Source organism: Physeter macrocephalus, chromosome 14, assembly GCF_002837175.3.
Source record: "Physeter macrocephalus isolate SW-GA chromosome 14, ASM283717v5, whole genome shotgun sequence".
NCBI classification, from domain to species: Eukaryota; Metazoa; Chordata; class Mammalia; order Artiodactyla; family Physeteridae; genus Physeter; species Physeter macrocephalus.
The window spans coordinates 90,960,315-90,978,945 of NC_041227.1; the positions used below are offsets into that span (position 1 = coordinate 90,960,315).

General features: G+C 62.3%; 1 protein-coding gene and 1 long non-coding RNA gene across 2 annotated transcripts; one reads left to right on the forward strand and one right to left on the reverse strand.

Moving 5' to 3' along the window:
• The first annotated feature begins 88 nt into the window (after positions 1-88).
• On the forward strand, positions 89-18,624 carry MYBBP1A (MYB binding protein 1a). The gene is given in 28 exon segments (XM_024127836.3): positions 89-267; positions 870-894; positions 896-1,174; positions 1,371-1,469; positions 2,181-2,264; positions 2,359-2,433; positions 2,526-2,633; positions 3,491-3,666; positions 3,828-3,995; positions 4,102-4,219; positions 5,246-5,541; positions 6,181-6,291; positions 8,150-8,275; positions 8,680-8,847; positions 8,944-9,043; positions 10,667-10,763; positions 10,864-11,015; positions 11,333-11,419; positions 11,518-11,676; positions 11,761-11,937; positions 12,031-12,188; positions 13,365-13,617; positions 13,838-13,963; positions 14,039-14,107; positions 14,680-14,793; positions 15,003-15,104; positions 16,321-16,469; positions 16,644-18,624. Coding segments are annotated over 28 exon segments (4,230 nt in total). The 5' UTR covers positions 89-178; the 3' UTR covers positions 17,209-18,624.
• On the reverse strand, positions 2,544-6,174 carry LOC129392792 (uncharacterized). Its single transcript, XR_008619409.1, has 3 exons — positions 5,689-6,174; positions 3,109-3,194; positions 2,544-2,657 (listed from the first exon to the last, which is right to left on the reverse strand). It is a non-coding gene; the product is annotated as an uncharacterized lncRNA (long non-coding RNA).
• Positions 18,625-18,631: the final 7 nt, after the last annotated feature.

The window sequence follows — 18,631 nt, forward strand, 5'->3', positions numbered from 1 at the left end:
TGTAAGTCGAGTGTTCCTCCCCAGGGCCCAGCTCAGGAAGGGTTTCCAGTCTTCTGAGATTTTCTCATCTGGGCTGGAAACAAAATAAAGATCAAGCCTCCTGGACGCCACGTGCTATTCCTACTTCTTGGTTACTTTCACATCAGCCTTTTAGGCACCTGGTGTCTGGGCTTCGCCCATGGGCAACACAGGAGACCCCTACCCAGGGACACAGAACCGGGCTGGTGTCTTCTCACCTTCTGACTCCTGGGGCACTACATGTACAAGGTAAAACCGCTTATTCTCACTTTCTGAAACAGGAGAGCAAGGAAGTGGTGGAGAGAATGAGTAGTTGGGTGTCTCAGGGGATACAAAAAGTGGCTGGAGCTGGGTGTGTGGAATTTCGAGGCCAGGGCTGGCCCTCACCTCCCCGCTTCCCAGAGCACCAGGGTCTCTGAACGACAATCCTCCAGAGACAGGTTCTCAAGCCAAGAAACAGGGGTGGCCAGTAGCACTTCTCCGCAGCACTGTAAGAGGTATCTGATTTAAAGAACTCGGTCCCCCTCACTGTTCCCCCCAACGAAGAGAATTCTTCCCCCAGCTCAAATGATACCAGTCTACTCGCTGATGTTAGCCCCAAACCTAACATCCCTCTTTTCCATCACCCGCTACCAGCTCCAAATTAGCTGGAATTTTCTCACATTACCTTGGTCGGATGCAAATGGTCTTCCTGCTTCTACTCTGCTCTCCTACAATCCATCCTCCACACAGCAGGATAATCTATTAAAAGTGTAAGTAGGATCAAGCCTTGTCCCTGCGTAAAACCCTCCAGTGATTCCCCATCACAATCAGAATAAAATCCAAACTCCTGATCTCCTTGATAACAGAAGAGCCAGGCTGCCCCGCCCCCAGCCGACCCAATTCAGTGCGCATGCGCCGCGACCCGACCTGGAAGAGGCAGTCTTCAGAGCCCACGTGTTCGACAAGCATGGCGGAGACGGAGAGCATGCACGTCGCTGAGCCTCCGGCTCCGGGAGAGGCCCCGAAGAGTGGCGCCCGGCCTGCCGACCGTCATGGCCTGCTCAAGCACAGCCGCGAGTTTTTGGATTTCTTCTGGGACATCGCGAAGCCGCAGCAGGAGACGCGGCTTGAGGCCACGGAGAAGCTGCTGGAGTATCTGCGCGCAAGGCCAGAGGTATGGTAGCGGGACCTGGGGCAGGAGGCTGTATAGATCCCGGCAGAGATGTAGCGGCGGGCCCCAGGAGTTGGGCCCGGGCTCATGTGGTCGCGAACGTGGAGGCCCAGGTGAGCTCGCGCCGAGGAGCGGGGATGAGCGGGTGCCGGACGGTTCTTTTTCACTGGCCCACCTGGGGATGTGCTTGGTTCCTCAGGGATCATCTGAGCTGAAGTACGCCCTGAAGCGCCTAATCACTGGGCTCGGGGTCGGACGAGAAACAGCCCGGCCCTGCTACAGTCTGGCCCTGGCGCAGGTGAGGTGGTGGCTCCTGGAAGGGGTCCAGCCTTGCTGGTCAAAACGGTGGGGGAGTGAGAAGGGCAGATGTCCCAGCTGCAGGAGAAGTGGCAGCTGAGAAGTTGGTAGGGTGGCATCCGAATCGATGGGAGGTGTCCCCACGTGGACGCGGAGAAAACTGCATGAGCACGGCCTGTGCAGAGAAGCCCAGGCAGGTGCAGTGGAAGGTTGAGTTCGCTTTTGTGTACATGGGTTGACCACCCTCTGACGTACATTTACTGGGGGCAGTGAGCTTTGGGGTGGGTTCTTTTACCTCTGCAGGGCCCTCTTCTCCCAAGGGGCACTCAGCTAATTATAGGCTGTCTCTAAGGAGTCTGAACAAATGGAAGGGCTGTAGAGACCTGGTCCTTGAGGGTCTGCTTGGGGGGAGCTCAGAGCAGGCTGTGGGGACAGAGTGTTTGGGAATTTCAGTTGAGAAATCTAGCGGCCAAATGAGGTACTTTCTGAACCGCAGCTGGGAATGGGGTAGGGAGGCAAGGTTCAGTTCCACTCACAGCTGTGTTCTATCATCAGCACTGCTCAGAGGCGGGTAGGCAGTTTCGGAGGCATCCTTGGGGGTGGGAGCGGGGGTCCAAGGCCTCTGGGCAGAAGTTGGAGAAGTGGGAGGAGATGGAGGCCTTTGGGATGTGGCTGGGCCACTCCCCCTGAACCCCTCCTTTCCTCCTGGCAGCTGTTACAGTCTTTTGAAGACATTCCCTTGTGCAGCATCCTGCAGCAGATACAAGAGAAATATGACCTGCAGAAGGTTAAGAAGGTGAGAGTTAGTGGCCCCGGGGAGGTCAGCAGCCCCGGGGTTGGGGAATGTTTGGGTCCTTCTCACCAGTGCCTGGAATCCTTTTCTTTTCTAGGGGATGGTGAGACCTGCCCTCTTTGGAAACCTGTTTGGGGTGCTAGCCCTCTTTCAGTCAGGCAGGCTGGTGAAGGTAAGGGGTTTGGGGGTATGTGGACTGGCTTGGAGTGGTGGGGGGAGAGTGGCATGCCCTGCTCACATCCTCTCTGCCTCTGGGGGTACCAGGACTCGGAGGCACTGATGCAATCGGTGAAGCTGCTGCAAGTCCTGGGCCAGCACTACAACCATTTGCAGGAGCAGCCCCAGAAGGCCCTGGTGGACATCCTCTCGCAGGTACGGGGCCTGGGGTAACGCTGCCTGTTGTAGGAGAATACGGAGAAGACACGCGTTTACGCATGGAAACGCGGCACTGTCCCGTGGAAATGTGTGTGGCACTTGACATTCTGTAGTGACTACATTTAAAAAGTGAGGGATGGGTATGGTTTATTAAACTAAATAAAATGTGTTACTAGGTCTAAAGTATTAATGTGCAGTCAGTACAAAAAAACCGTAGAGGTGGTTTACATTGTTTTAAGTTTCCAAAATCCAGTGTATTGTACGCTCACAGCATATTTCCATTCAGATTAGTACATTCTAAGTGCTTAGTGTCCACATTTGGCTAGTGGCTGCCATATGGGATAGTGCCTTTGTAGAACAGTGCCTGCCATGTGCCCAGTGGGTTCAACATGTTTGCTCTTGTTGTTTGGGGCAGAGCTGGCCCCTCGGAGGTCCCCACTGCCCTGTGTGGGAAATGGAGGTGGGCTAGTACCTAGACTCCTTTACTGCTGAGGAAAAGGCAGGGACCGGTACATCCCAGGCCAAGGCTTTCTGCAGAGCCAGAAGGACCTTCACGTTCTGCAAAACCCAAGAGAGGAATAATTAAAAGGGTGGCCTGGGGCCAGTTAGCATCAGTGGGGTGCTTGTTTAAAACCCAGCTTCAGGGACTTGGGAATTTGAGCTTTCTAAGGAATACCCTCTGATTCTGACGCCTGGCAAGGTGGATTGTGGCTGCGCCTCCTTGGGCTGGCACCGTGACAGGGGCCGCACGGGAGCCTGGCAGGTAGAACAGGGCCCAAAGGACTCACCCCGTGGGGAGAGACAAAGGGTGCCTTGAGGGGGCCCCCCTCCCTCAACCCATGTCCCCACGCCAGGTCCCAGAGGCCACGTTGCAGGAGGTCCTGCCGAAAGTCCTCAAGCCCGACTTGAATTCAGTACTTGGTTCCCCTGAGCACCTGGAGCTCTTCCTCTTGGCCCAGCAGAAGGTGCCCAAGAAGCTGGAGAAGCTGATGGGACCGGTCAACCTGTTCTCAGATGAGAGCATCCCCAGGTGTGAGGGAGGCCGGGGAGATGGGCTCTCTGGGCCTCGGGGCTGCCTCTCCATCCACGGGTTTGCGCCATGGCCTGGGGTCGGGTGTCCGTGTGGCCCCCGGCCCCCGGCCCTGTCTGTTTAGGGAGTGCCCCCTGAGTCCCCTCTGCCTTCCTCTGCAGGCTGGTGACTGTGCTGAAGATGGCGGCCACCTCTGTGAAGAAGGAACGTAAGCTGCCTGCCGTGGCTTTGGACCTGCTCCACCTGGCGCTCCAGGAGGACAGCTTCCCACGGTTCTGGAAGGAAGTTGTGGAACAAGGGCTCCTGAAGAAGCAGTTCTGGCCGGCCAGGTGCGTGAGTGCTTGACCTCTCTCCATCCCCTCTCCCCGGTTTGTTAAGCAGGGATGGGCCAGGGGTCCGAGGGCTCTGACCAGGCTCTGTCCTGTGCCCCCTTAGCTACCTGTGTTTCCGCCTGCTGGGCGCGGCCCTGCCCCTGCTGTCCAAGGAGCAGCTGCAGCTGGTGATGCAGGGGAACCTGATCCGCCATTACGGGGAGCACATGGTCACTGCTAAGGTGGGTGCTGCCCCCTGTGGCCCAGCCCTGCCAGAAAGGGCCAGGCGACTGGGCTGCTTCCTGCCAAGAAGGGTGGGGGCGGGCCGCCTCAGCTCGGCTGGCTTCCAGAAGAGGGTTGCTCTCCTGCTCTCCGTGTCAGTGGTCCCGCCTGGGATGGGGGAGCACAGCTGCTACCCTTCTCTCTGCCTAAAGTGAGCTACCTGAGGGCCGCCCCACGCCTCCCGCCTCTGTATCTATATACCCCTCCCCCGCCTCTGTATCTATATACCCTGCCAGCAGTCTGTCCAGACCTCCCTCCACCCCCAGCTAGTGTTACAGTGAGAACAGTCCTCATCGCCGATGCTGTTTTGAGCAGTCTGTGCACCCCACACTAAGCTAAGCACTCCACAAGGGAGTCACCTGGTGGTCAAGAGCACGGAAGCCCGGACCTGGGACTGCCGGGCCCCGTCCTGACCCCACCGCAGCTAGCTGTGTGACCTTCCGCAGCTCACTTCCTTTCTCTGCCTGCTTCTGCTTGTCCGTGAGATAAGAGGGGCAGGACCTTCCTCAGAGTCATTGTGAGGATAACCAGGCTAACATTGACAGGCGCTTAAAGCAGTGCCCTGTTCACAGGAAGTGCTGCTGGGTTTGTTAGTAGCTCATTTCATCTTTACAACCAGCTTTGGAGAGCTGCTGTTCCCCTCTTCTGGGTGAAGGACAGGCTCAGAAAGGACAGCAGTGGTTAAGAGCCCGGACTGGGGGACCAGAGTGACTGGACCCAGATCCCAGCTGCACCACTTGGAGCCCTGTGACCCTCAGAAGTTACTTGCAGGCTTTTTTGTGCCTCGTTTTCCTCATCTGCAGAACAGTTAGCGGGGCCCGGGTCAAAGAGTTGTTACAAAGCTTAAACTCTGGGGCGCCTGGGCAACCGAGCTGGAACAAGGGAGGGTGCTTCCTGGGCCTCAGTATAGCCTGTTGAGGAAGGAGCTGGGGCGCTGTTGGATCCCCCCTGGCTGCTGACCCCGGTGCTGTGCCCGACTCTCGCAGCTCCCGAGCCAGTTCAAGTTTGCTCCCGAGATGAACGAGTACGTGGGGGCCTTCCTGAAAGGCTGCCAGGATGACCCCGAGCGGCAGTTGGCCCTGGTGGTGGGCTTCACGTCCGTCACCAACCAGGGCCTCCCCGTCGTGCCTACCTTCTGGCGGGTCATGCAGTTCCTGAGTCCCCCCGCCCTCAAGGGCTACGTGGCCTGGCTGCGGGACATGTTTCTCCAGCCCAACCTGGACTCCTTGGTGGACTTCAGCACCAACAACCAGAAGAAAGCCCAGGACGCTTTGTTCCACGGGTGAGTGGGCCTGGTGGGGTGGGGCCTGCTGGCCCCAAAGGCCTGGACCCTCCCTCGCGTGGTACCGTGGTTCCCCAAGCGGGGAGAGGTGGGGAAGATCCAAGCCTTTGCTCTTTTTTTTTTTTTTTTTTTTTTTTATAAATTTACTTATTTTTGGCTGTGTTGGGTCTTCGTTGCTGCGCACGGGCTTTCTCTTAGTTGCGGCGAGCGGGGGCTACTCTTCGTTGATGTGCGCAGGCTTCTCATTGCGGTGGCTTCTCTTTGTGGAGCACAGGCTCTAAGGTGCGCGGGCCTCAGTAGTTGTGGCATGTAGGCTCAGTAGTTGTCGCTCGTGGGCTCCAGAGCACGGGCTCAGTAGTTGTGGCGCACGGGCTTGGTTGCTCCGCGGCACGTGGGATCTTCCCGGACCAGGGCTCGAACCCGTGTCCCCTGCGTTGGCAGGCGGATTCTTAACCACTGCGCCGCCAGGGAAGCCCCCGAGCCTTCGCTCTTAGAGGCCTCGGTTTTCTCACACGTGGCCCCGTGCTGGTGATAAGGGCGTTGGGGGATCTTGACTGGTTTCCCCGTCTCCAAGACGGGGCAAGGGGGCACTGTTTTCGCCACCTCTAAACGGCTTCCCGACTTGCCTGCTGCCCACAGGCCTGAGCGAGCCGTGTTCCGGCTACGGAAGTGGATCATCCTCCGCCTGGTCAGCATCGTGGACAACTTGCACGCGGAGAAGGAGGAGGCCTTGATCGAGGAGGTGGCCAGGTATCGTCATGAGATGTGCTTGAACCCCAGCTCCCCACGGGTGCAGCGGCCTCTTATCCTAGTTTGGGTCCCCCTGGAGCCAGGAGCCTGGGGGTCAAGTCGTCCCTGCCCCTTAGGCGGGGGGAGATTTAGGGGAATTCCTTGGGAACCCTCGGAAGGGGGGGACCTCAGAGGCTTGGGCTGGCTCCACCCTCCCCAGACGCCTTTGCGCGTCGGCAGTTTTGGGGGGGGCCTCGCCTCTGCGTCTGCCAGGCGCCCTTCCCGCCCTCACTGCAGCCCCGAGAGAGGCAGAAGCGGTGGTTCCCTGGCCGAGGCCACACAGCCTCACATCTTGGTTCTGAGGACGGGATGCTGGTCCTCTCCCCAGTTCGGGCTGGGCTCTGTTCTGCTGGGGATCCAGACCTGAGAAATGTCCTCTCTCGTCGTTGCCACCTGGCACCAGGCCCTCGGTGAGGGCCCGCGCATGGGCTGGTCAAAATGGTGGCACTGACTGAGGGTAACACGGGTTATTCTCCCTCCCTCCCTCCCTCCCTCCCTCCCTCCCTCCCTCCCTCCCTCCCTCCCTCCCTCCCTCCCTCCCTCCCTCCCTCCCTCCCTCCCTCCCTCCCTCCCTCCCTCCCTCCCTCCCTCCCTCCCTCCCTCCCTCCCTCCCTCCCTCCCTCCCTCCCTCCCTCCCTCCCTCCCTCCCTCCCTCCCTCCCTCCCTCCCTCCCTCCCTCCCTCCCTCCCTCCCTCCCTCCCTCCCTCCCTCCCTCCCTCCCTCCCTCCCTCCCTCCCTCCCTCCCTCCCTCCCTCCCTCCCTCCCTCCCTCCCTCCCTCCCTCCCTCCCTCCCTCCCTCCCTCCCAGGCTCAGTAGTTGTCGCTCGTGGGCTCCAGAGCACGGGCTCAGTAGTTGTGGCGCACGGGCTTGGTTGCTCCGCGGCACGTGGGATCTTCCCGGACCAGGGCTCGAACCCGTGTCCCCTGCGTTGGCAGGCGGATTCTTAACCACTGCGCCGCCAGGGAAGCCCCCGAGCCTTCGCTCTTAGAGGCCTCGGTTTTCTCACACGTGGCCCCGTGCTGGTGATAAGGGCGTTGGGGGATCTTGACTGGTTTCCCCGTCTCCAAGACGGGGCAAGGGGGCACTGTTTTCGCCACCTCTAAACGGCTTCCCGACTTGCCTGCTGCCCACAGGCCTGAGCGAGCCGTGTTCCGGCTACGGAAGTGGATCATCCTCCGCCTGGTCAGCATCGTGGACAACTTGCACGCGGAGAAGGAGGAGGCCTTGATCGAGGAGGTGGCCAGGTATCGTCATGAGATGTGCTTGAACCCCAGCTCCCCACGGGTGCAGCGGCCTCTTATCCTAGTTTGGGTCCCCCTGGAGCCAGGAGCCTGGGGGTCAAGTCGTCCCTGCCCCTTAGGCGGGGGGAGATTTAGGGGAATTCCTTGGGAACCCTCGGAAGGGGGGGACCTCAGAGGCTTGGGCTGGCTCCACCCTCCCCAGACGCCTTTGCGCGTCGGCAGTTTTGGGGGGGGCCTCGCCTCTGCGTCTGCCAGGCGCCCTTCCCGCCCTCACTGCAGCCCCGAGAGAGGCAGAAGCGGTGGTTCCCTGGCCGAGGCCACACAGCCTCACATCTTGGTTCTGAGGACGGGATGCTGGTCCTCTCCCCAGTTCGGGCTGGGCTCTGTTCTGCTGGGGATCCAGACCTGAGAAATGTCCTCTCTCGTCGTTGCCACCTGGCACCAGGCCCTCGGTGAGGGCCCGCGCATGGGCTGGTCAAAATGGTGGCACTGACTGAGGGTAACACGGGTTATTCTCCCTCCCTCCCTCCCTCCCTCCCTCCCTCCCTCCCTCCCTCCCTCCCTCCCCCCCCCACCAGGTTTTGTTTTTTCCACTCATTCTTCGAGACAAAGAAGCCCACGTCCCAGATCCCTGAGACCGAGCAGCGCTTCTCTCAGCCCCTGGACGGCCGGACCCGGGAGGTGGTGGGCAGTGCCTTCTTCAGGTGGGCGCTGGGCAGCCTGGGAGAGGTCTGAGGGTGGGCGAGAAGGCAGGAAGGTGGCCTCGGGGCGCTGGTCCCTCCGGTTCGAAGCTGCGGCCCAGCGAGTTCCCGTGGGTCACAGTGTGTGGGGGGGGGGGGTGTGGCCTCGTTCACCAGCCCAGCCTGTGACCCTGACCCCGCCGCTACCAGCCTGCTGCAGACTCTGAGCGCGCAGTTCCGGCAGGCGCCGGGGCAGACGCGGGACGGGCAGCCCTGGACCCACCGCCTGGTGCGGTTCGCAGACCTGCTGTTGAGCCACAGCCGCGACGTGGTTCCCCTGGTGGCCTTCAGCACGCAGCAGTGGGGGGGGGGGGGGGAGTGGCCACGTCCACCAGCCCAGCCTGTGACCCTGACCCCGCCGCTACCAGCCTGCTGCAGACTCTGAGCGCGCAGTTCCGGCAGGCGCCGGGGCAGACGCGGGACGGGCAGCCCTGGACCCACCGCCTGGTGCGGTTCGCAGACCTGCTGTTGAGCCACAGCCGCGACGTGGTTCCCCTGGTGGCCTTCAGCACGCAGCAGCGCCAGGCCTGGGACCGGTGAGAGGGCGCGGTTGCCACGGCACGGGCACGGGCGGGACGCTCTGGGGTACTGACGCTGGCCACGGTGCCTGAGCGCGTACCCTTCTCACCCAGCACGCTGAAGACTCTGAAAGAACTGGAGGCCCAGTCCTCAGAGGCCAAGGCCACTGCCTTCCAGCACCTGCTACTCCTGGTGGGCATACACCTCTTCAAGGTATGGCGGCCTGGAAGGGAGGGGGTTACAGACCTGGGGTCCGCGGTGGCCGGGAGGGGCTCCGGAGTGTTGAAGTTGGCAGGTTTCCTAGGCCGGCTGCTCCTGGCTGGAATTACAACCCAAGGAAAAATCACTCCATTCACTTGGCACCAGCTACATCCTGAGCTTGCCATGCAGTGTCCTTTGTCTGTAATCCCCACAGTTTTGAGGCGGGCACATCTTCTCTTTGACAGGTGGGGTAACAGACTTGGAGAGGTAAAGTAACTTACCCCAGGCCATACAGCTGTTGGCTAGGATTCAGACATCGGGATCTGACTCCACTATCCCACAGGACCTCCCCAAACTGCCTTACTGACCAGAGATGATGGATGTAAAGGAGAAGAGGGGCTCTGGCTCTGGGCCTACCAGTCACTGATGGGGGCAGTTCTTCTGTCAGTGGTCAATTAGAAGTGGGGTCCTGATTTTTCTGTCTAACTCTCACACATCCAGAATCCACAGTAGTGGGTTGAGGGGAGCGTGTTTTTGTCTGGTGCTCCCCACGTGGGGTTCTGTGCCCTGTCACTATTTTCCTCGCATTGTCACTCATACCCTTTCTCCTGACGGGTCCTCTAGAACCAGCTTTGTCTCCTTTTCTATTCTTTCCACCAAGAAACTTTGACCACGTTTGGAGTTTAGTGCCGGCAGCTCTTTTGATCCTCGTGGTTTCTTCCCGGCTCCGAACCCTGGTTTCTCTGAAGGTTTTCCTCTTGCGTTGTGTGGGCTGGCTCTTGTGCGGCTGCTTCAGGTCTCGAGTAGTCTGAGGAGACGGGACTCTCTTCTGGCCTCTTGGCTGAGGTTTTTGCTTCCAGGTCTTGGGCACTCAGCCCAGCTCGTAGACGAGCCGCGTGGGTAACGATCGGTCTCGATACCCCTTCCGATGCTTGGCCCTGGGCCTCTGAGGGGCCTACCCAGACCCTGGGACCTCCGGGCTTGACTTGGGTAAAAGGTACCCAGCCACAGCCGGGAAGCTGGAGGCAAAGATGGCCAGGGCTTGGGCCCTGTTCTGACCTTTGCGCCACCACCCCGGCCCCAAACACTGACGCTGCCCTGCTGCATTATGGGGGAAAGTCTGCCTTTTTGGTACCGACAGTCACACAGGTTATTTTCAACTCACCGGTCAGTGGCTGGAGTCTGGGCTTATTCCCCCAGCAAGATGCGCTTAAATTTATTAAGATCGATGATTTTCAGGTCTTTCTCTGTAGCAATGTCGAGCCTGGCGTGGGAGGAGAAATCTAGAATTGCAAATCAGGAGGCTGGGACGTGCTGGCGCCCTGTGACCCTGAACAGGCCAGCCTTGTCGGGCTCTCCACTGCTCTGGCATCGGTGGGCAGGTTGGACTTCACGGTCTCTGAGGGCTCTCAGACCCTGTGCCTGCGTGTCACGTGTAAAAGGTCATCAGCTCTTGGGCTGCCCCTGGGGTCTGGCTGGGGTCCTCTGCTCTGGAGTGTGAGGGTGACTGACCAGGGCAGTCTGGAGTCTTCTAGGCCTCAGATGCCAGCTCCTCCCACTTGGCCACTCCCTCTTCTGGCTCAGCAAAGGCTGGGAATGGGGCCTGGCTCCTGATTTCTGTCCTGTCCTGCACAGTCCCCTACAGAGAGCTGTGACCTCCTGGGCGACATCCAGACCTGCATCAAAAAGAGCCTGGGGGAGAAGCCCCGTCGGACCCGCTCCAAGGCCACCAGTGGGTCATCGTCCCGGGTGGTGGTGGCGGGGACAGGCAATAGGGACCCAGCATGGGGCGCTGGTGCCCTGCCCAGACTCAGCCCTTTCCCTGCTTGCAGACCCGCAGGAGCCGCCGTGGGTGGAGGTGCTGGTGGAGATCCTGCTGGCCCTCTTGGCCCAGCCCAGCCACCTGATGCGCCAGGTGGCCCGAAGTGTGTTTGGCCACATCTGCTCCCATCTGACTCCACGTGCCCTGCAACTCATCCTGGATGTAAGTTGGGGCCTTTGGGGCAGTGGGTCCCGGGATGGGGCTCTGTAACCTGCAGGGTGGTCGGGGGCCTCCTTCCTTCGGGGTCTCCTGCTGTGCACCCTGACCCTGGGTTTGCCAGGGGCTGATCGGGTCTATCAAGGAGGCACTGGAGGGAGTGGCTTTCTCTCCTGGGCTCCGTCTTCCTCCCTGAAATGGGGACCTTTGGCCGAGACCGGACAGCCATGGTCAGGGAAGGCAGTCAAGAGGGCCCAGGGGTCTGAGGCGCGGGTGAAGGGGCCGGGGCAACAGCTGCCTCAGCCATCTGGGAATGCCGGCAGGTGCTAAACCCCGAGGAGAGCCAGGATGAGGACGACAACGTGGTGGTTACAGACGCCTCCGAGCAGCAGTTGCTGGGGGATGCAGAGGTACTCGCCAGCGAGGGGCGGGGGCTGGGCGGACACGCGGTGGGCGGTGGAGAGGCGTGACGTGCACGCAGCCCGCCCGCCCACCCACCCACCCACAGGACCAGAGCTCGGACGACGGTGAGGACAAGGGCCACAAAGACTCGGAGAGCGAGGAGGAGAGCAGTGGCGAGGAGAGCGGCGAGGAGGATCGGGACGGGGACGTGGACCAGGGTTTCCGCGAGCAGCTGATGGCGGTGCTGCGGGCAGGGAAGGCGCTGGTGAGCAGGAGCCGGCCGGGGGCCCTGCGTCCGTGTGCGTCCGCTGCACGAGGCCGGGCCGCTCACGGGGCATCTGCTCCTCAGGGCGGAGCTGACGGCGAGGACGACGACGACGACGAGCTGGGGGACGAGGCCATGATGGCCCTGGACAAGAACTTGGCCGGCCTCTTTGCCGAGCAGAAGCTGCGCGTCCAGGCCCGGAGGGACGAGAAGAACAAGCTGCAGAAGGAGAAGGCACTCCGGCGGGACTTCCAGATCAGGGTGAGCCCGCTGGGCGGCCCCAGCCCCCACTCCGTCCAGTCTCCCTCTGCTCCCGTCTCCACACCTGGCTGAGCCCCCCCTGCCCGGCTGCAGGTCCTGGACCTGATCGAGGTGCTGGTGACCAAGCAGCCTGAGAACCCCCTGGTCCTGGAGCTGCTCGAGCCGCTGCTGCGCGTCATTCGGCGCAGCATGCGCTCCAGCAGCACGAAGCAGGAGCAGGACCTGCTGCACAAGACGGCGCGCGTCTTCGCGTGAGTGCGGCGGGCCCCGGGGGGGCGGGCCCCGGGGGTGCCCTGGGTAGGAAGGGTAGGAGCCCGGGTCCCCAGGGGCCCGCATCATCCAGGAGGTCTCGTGCAGCTCTGCCCCGCCCGTGTGTTCTGCAGCCCTTAGCACGGGGCGCCCAGTCCCATCCCTGCCCTCGGGCTCACTGAGGCTGGGAAACATTCTGGGCCTGTGGCAGGGGCCGGATGGGAGACAGTAGGGGCACCTAACCCGGCTCTGCCCCGCCCGTGTGTTCTGCAGCCCTTAGCACGGGGCGCCCAGTCCCATCCCTGCCCTATCCCTGCCCTCGGGCTCACTGAGGCTGGGAAACATTCTGGGCCTGTGGCAGGGGCCGGATGGGAGACAGTAGGGGCACCTAACCCGGGCTTGAGGTGCCGGGGAAGGCCGCCTGGGAGACGTTTAGGCAGTGCAGGGAGCTGTGGGGCTCCTCGGGCCCAGAGGCCACAGGCGGGGCGGAAAGGCGTGTCCACATGGGAGCCGGTCAGGCGCAGCCAGACGCGAGGCCCTTGCAGTACTGGGGGGCCTCGGAGGCGTTTGCAGCCAGGAGGCGGGCCGAGTGGGCGGCGCTAGAGCAGGGAGCCCAGCAAGAGAGTCGGCGCAGCAGCGTGGCAGGTAGAGCCCTCCCTGCCTTCTAGAGAGAGGGGAGGTGGTGGAGACAGAGGCCTAAGGACTTGAGGTGTCGAGTGTGCAGCACAGAGCAGGGGGCGAGGGGCAGTGGACAGCGCAGCCCCCGCTCGCGCCCCCTGCAGGCCCAGGTCACACTTCCTCAGCTAGTTCTCCCGCTCTGCCCAGGCCCGCAGGGTCCTGAGCGCACAGACCCTGGGTGTTGTCTTACAAAGTGCCTGGAAGCCACCATCCCCCGGGGGACGGGTGTAGGTGGGGCTGTGGCCAGGTCGGGGTGTGGGCCCGTGGTGGAGCCTCACCCAGGGAGCTGGTTTCCCTCCGGCTTCTCCTCAGAGCCCATCTGCACGTGGCCCCGGGCCTGCCCCTGCACCCTTGGTCAGACCCCTGTCTTTAGGTGTTTGTTTCCTGCCTGTGAAATGGGACCCCGCGTCCCTACCCCGGGGCTTGGCCCTGCCGTGGGTCGGAGTAGGGGGAGTAACATCGTGACCAGCTCTGGCCGCCCCCCACTCTCCGCCCCCCAGACACCACCTGTGCCGCTCCCGGCATTACTGCCGCAACGTGGGCGACCGCGTGGAGACTCTGTACGCCCAGCTGGAGCGGCTGGTGCAGCAGGCCGGTCGCCAGGCTGACTCCTCCGTCTCCCTCTACTACTTCAACGCCTCCCTCTACCTGCTCCGGGTCCTGAAGGGCAACACGGTGGGCGGTTCCACCTGCAAGGCCCAGAAGAAGGAGAAAGCCGGCACTGACACCGGCACCCAGCCCCAGGGCCCAGAGGTGAGCAGGCACTGGCCCGGGAAGGCTCAGCCTGGAAAGTCCAAGCCGGTAGGAGCCAGTCCGGGAGGCGGCGGGACCATCTGCCCATTTCACAGATGGGAAGTGGAGGCTGTGCCTTCCCCGGGACCCAGCTTTCAGCCTTCTGAAGGCAGCCCAGGCTCTGCTCCCATGCCAGGGCCCCCTCTCCCTGGCATCACACCAGCTCTCTCACGTGGTGCAGGCTGCCAGCTGCTTGGATTTGAGCCTCGTGACCCCGATCTACTCATCGGCACTGAGCTCCTTCCTGAGCAAGCGCAACAGCCCGCTCACGGCTCCCATGTTCCTCAGCCTCTTCTCCCGGCACCCGGTGAGTTGTAGTGCCAGGCCGCCCCCGTGGGCCCCCGCTCGGCCCAGTCCTCACAGCCCGTCACTCCCTCCGCAGATGCTCTGTAAGAGCCTCCTCCCCATCGTGGTCGAGCACGTGGCAAGCCACACACGGCCCCGCCATCAGGTAAGGGGCTTTCCAGATCCCAGCTGCGGGCCTGTCTGAATTACCCGCTTGACTCCTGTCTGGCTGGCTATTTGTGAGGCCCAGGAATGCTGCCCTGGGCGGGCCAGAGGGTGGGCCCCGCCCCTCCGACCTGGCCAGCCCCGCCCCCACCGTAGGCCCAGAGCCGCTGGGGGTGGGGGGCCCTTCCTGTGTGGCCCGAGCCCACCAGCTCCTCAGAGACCATGCTCTGACCTGCGCAGCGGGAGCCCCGGGCTGATGGCTGTAGGCCTGGGGGCGGGGGTGGGACGAGGGGGCTGGAGGCACCGGAGGAAGACGCACTGAGTGAGTAGAGGGCCAGCAACCCCGTGCAGCTGACTGACAGCCCTGGCTGCCCCCCAGGCCTCAGTTCTCCCACCTGCCTAAGAAGGGGCAGGAGTAGGTGATGGCCGAGCCCAGAGCTTCTGTGGCGACAGCACCTCGCACGTGGCCTGTTCAAGTGCCCAGCAGCCTCCTGGAGCTCGTGGGGTCCCCCTGCGGTTCCCTCAGCCCTGGCCCGGCGTGCCGAGGCCCCGGTGACCCCATCCCCCCCACAGGCTCAGGCCTGCCTGCTGCTCCAGAAGACCCTGCCCACACGGGAGCTGAGGCTGTGCTTTAAGGACCCCGAGTGGGAGCGGCTGCTGGACCAGATCCTGGCAAAGGTCACTGAGGTAACAGCCACGGGGCTCCTCTCCCGCCCGCTGGCAGTGGTTCTCTGGGAACCAAGGGGCAAGGGTTGCTGGACCCTGCGCCCAGGGGTGGGTTGGGGGTCCTCCCAAGGAGACATTTCTCTCCTCGGTGCCCTAATCTCTTCGCGTGGGCAACAGAAAGGCTTTGGGCAGCTCTCCGGAGGGGCTCAGCCTGGCCGCCTTCTCCTTAGACCCTGCGGACGCTGGGTGAGGCCGAGACCAAGTCAGGGCACCAGAAGGAGCTGTCGTCCTTGGAGCTGCTCAACGTTCTCTTCAGAAACATCCGTCACGAGGTGAGCCTGGGCTCGGGAGGGAGGGCGCCACGCAGGCAGAGCAGGCAGTCTGAGCAGAGGTGAGGGGCCAGGTGGGGAAGGTTCTGGATGCCAGGGTCAGGAATGTGGGCTTCGTGTGAGGGGTGAGGGTGCCATAGCCAGCGCCTGGCCAGAGTGGGGTGAGCCGGGGGCTGTTGCTCTGCTCCAGTAAGAAATCCGAGAAGGGGCTGGGAGGGCTGGTGACCACGGGAGGACGCGGCTGTGAGCGCGGAGCCCGGGGTTCCGGGCCTTCGGAGGCGGGCCGGGCGTGTGGAGCGTGAGGCGCTCAAGGGGCCGCTGTGGGCAAGGCTCTGGTTCCTCCAGTCTGGCCCAGAGGGAGAGGTTTGGGGGTCCTTAGTGTAGACACTGATCAAAGCCCAAGTGCGGGACAAGCTTCCAAGAGGGTGCTGCAGGGAGCAGACGGGGCTGGGGCCTTGCAGAGCGGCAGGCGGACCTGAGAAGCCACGCTTGGAGGGGTAGTACAAAGCCAGGAGAGAGGCGGGTGTTCTGGCAGCCAGGGGGTTTCAAAAACAACCCGTTCGGGCTTCCCTGGTGGCGCAGTGGTTGAGAGTCCGCCTGCCGAGGCAGGGGACATGGGTTCGCGCCCCGGTCCGGGAAGATCCCACATGCCGCGGAGCGGCTGGGGCCCTGAGCCATGGCCGCTGAGCCTGCGCGTCCGGAGCCTGTGCTCCGCAACGGGAGAGGCCACAGCAGTGAGAGGCCCGCGTAACGCCAAAAAAAAAAGAAAAAAAAAGATATTGACCTCATGCCTTCTCATATGGCAGGCACTATGCCAGTATGAAGACCAAGGTGGATAAGACAAGAGAGGCCCGCGTAACGCAAAAAAAAAAAAAAAAAAAAAAAAAACAGAAAAACAACCCATTCAGTACGTGATGGGGAGGTGGAGATAAGAGGAAGGGCATTGGCAACCCTGCGGTCGCTGCATGGTGCCCCCCGGAGGTGGGCAGGCCTTCGGGCTGTGGGAAGAGAACAGAACATGGCACCTGGGGCTCTTTTTTTCCTTGCAAGGCGAGAGAGACTAGGATGTACAGGCAGAAGGGTCGGCTGAGGGTCCAGAAGGGGGTGGGCTCACAGAGAGGCTCTCACCGGGCAAGGGTGGGAGGATGGCGACCAGGAGCCAGGGAGAGGCCATGCCTCATGTCACCAGCGCAGCCACAGCCTTCCTACCCCTCCGCAGAAGCTGACGACGGACCTGACCGCTGTCCTGGGCGTGCTGCAGAGCCAACAGCCGAGGCTGCAGCAGGGGCTGCAGCAGGGGGCGCACTCGGCCGGATCCAGCCGTCTCTATGACCTCTATTGGCAGGCCATGAAGTTCCTGGGAGTCCAGTACGTTCGGGGAGAGGGGCCCCCACCTTGGGAGGGGCTGGGCAGACCCGCACGTTGCACACGTCCTGGTGTGTGCACCGCAGTGTGGGAGCTTTGGGCAGCTCGGGGACCACGGACGCGGAGGTCAACCCCGCCCTCACCACATGCGTCTTTCCTTTGCTCACTTCCTCCCAGGCGTCCCAGGTCAGAGAAGAAGGACGCCAAGGAAGTCCCTAAGGCCACGCCGAGCCCCATTAGCATGAAGCGGAAGAAGAAGGGGTTCTTGCCAGAGACCAAGAAGCGTAAGAAACGCAAGTCTGAGGGCGCCACGCAGGAGGAGGCGGCCAAGCCCGCAGCCGCTGGTGGGGACCAGCCCCCCAGCACTGGCAAGAGGAAGAGGAAGATCAAGAGCAAGGCCCCAGCCCAGTCCCAGGTGCATGGGATGCCTGCCTCCAAGAGTCCGACCCCAGACCCCCCTGCCACAAGCCCCAGCAGCCCCGCCAAGACCCCAAAGCTGCAGAAGAAAAATCGGAAGCTGGCCCAGGGGAGCAGAGCCCCCCCCGTGTCTCCCGAGTCCCCCAAGGAGCCTGCTGCCAAAAAGCGTCAGAAGAATCTGCCCCAAAAGGGGGTTTCAGGCAAGTCGCCGCAGTCTGCGCTGCCTCGGAGAAAGGCCAGATTGTCTTTGGCCAGCAGGAGCCCCAGCCTTCTCCAGAGCGGGGCCAAGAAGAAGGGGCAGCTGAGGAAGGCGAAAAAGCTGTGAGTGTCCCCATCCGCCCTCGAGACTGCTATTTTTTCACCGCGATTTTAATACAGAAGCCACTGTCTGAGGTTCTGCCTTCCGTGCCGGGGGTGGTGGGTCTGCAGCCAGCCTGCCAGGAGGTCCCGCCCCGGCGGGCCTGGCCGCAGAGACCCCAGCCCTGGGCTGGGCCCTGCCCCTGCTCTCAGGCACAGAGCACGCTTGGGACCTCGGCTCCCCAAGCGGTGTGGGCCAGGCCCAGGGCTCTGGGGTCTGGCGGGTGGGGTACAAGTGTGACCACGCCTCGTACCCCCCAGGCTGCTCTCCTGTGGGAGCCACCGGGGCATGACTTAAATATTTTTATTTCTTCATTTACAAGAGGAATATATTTGGCTTCTCTCTTAAGACTCTGAGATTCACAATCAGCAGCTCTAAAAAATAAAGGAGCAGTTTGGCTTCCGGAAGGAAGAGGAAGCAACACTTGGACCTGGTTCTTGTACAACAAGAAAACATTGCTGGGGCCCCAGTTGAGGCCAGGGTGGGAATGGAGGCCAGGCTCGTCTTTGGGGGAAGCCCACCCCTTGGTTAGGCCCCCCCCCAGGGTGCCCCAGAGCTTGGTGGGGAGGGGCTACTCCACTAACTTCCCCACCATTGAAGCCACACCAGCCAGTCAACTGTGGGCAGAGAGCACGAAGCTGGCTGGCTCTTAGGGTCTCCTGCTGGCCACACGGGGCCACCGAGACCAGAACCACCTTGATCCCAGCAGAGGTGCCGGGAGGGAGTGTGTGAAGCAGAGGGGATGTGACGAGCTCCACCGGCGCAGCTGGGAGTCTGGTGAGAAGTTGGCGGCTGCGGCCCGGCGTGTGGCTCTGAGGGTGGGGGGAGTCTGGGCTGCGTGGAGGTGGCTCTGGGAGCTGGCCTGTCCCGATGCGCCTCAGCCTCCACCAGCCTCGGCCCTGGGACAGGAAGCTTAGTAGAGGGCGGCTTCCTCTAATAGCCAGAGCCCTGGCTGCTGCCCCACACGTTCTGGGAATTGTCCCCTGGGCGCTGCCCCTGGAAAGGGCCCCAGCCTGTGGGCCAGAGTCAGTTCCTGGCTCCTGGGGGGGGCGGGGGTGCTATGGTGGATCCAAGGAGCCCTGTAGGCCTGGGCAACCCCCAGAGGTCTCAAGCCTGGGGCACAGGTGGGGTGTAGCTGCCACCAGGGCCTTCACTCCCGGTAATTCCAGCTCCCTGTCAGGATGGTCCCCCACCTGGGAGATCTCCGGGCCGATAGCCAGCCCAAGGCAGCAGAGACAGATGTCCTCCAGCGCGACCAGCCAGGCTGGGAAGTGCCTAGCAACTTGGGTGCCCGGCTCTGCCAGGTTGAGTCCAACGTCCACGAGGTCAGAGGCCCAGCTGACAGGCTGTATAGTCCTCACACACCAGGCCCTTCAGGGAGCCTCAGAGC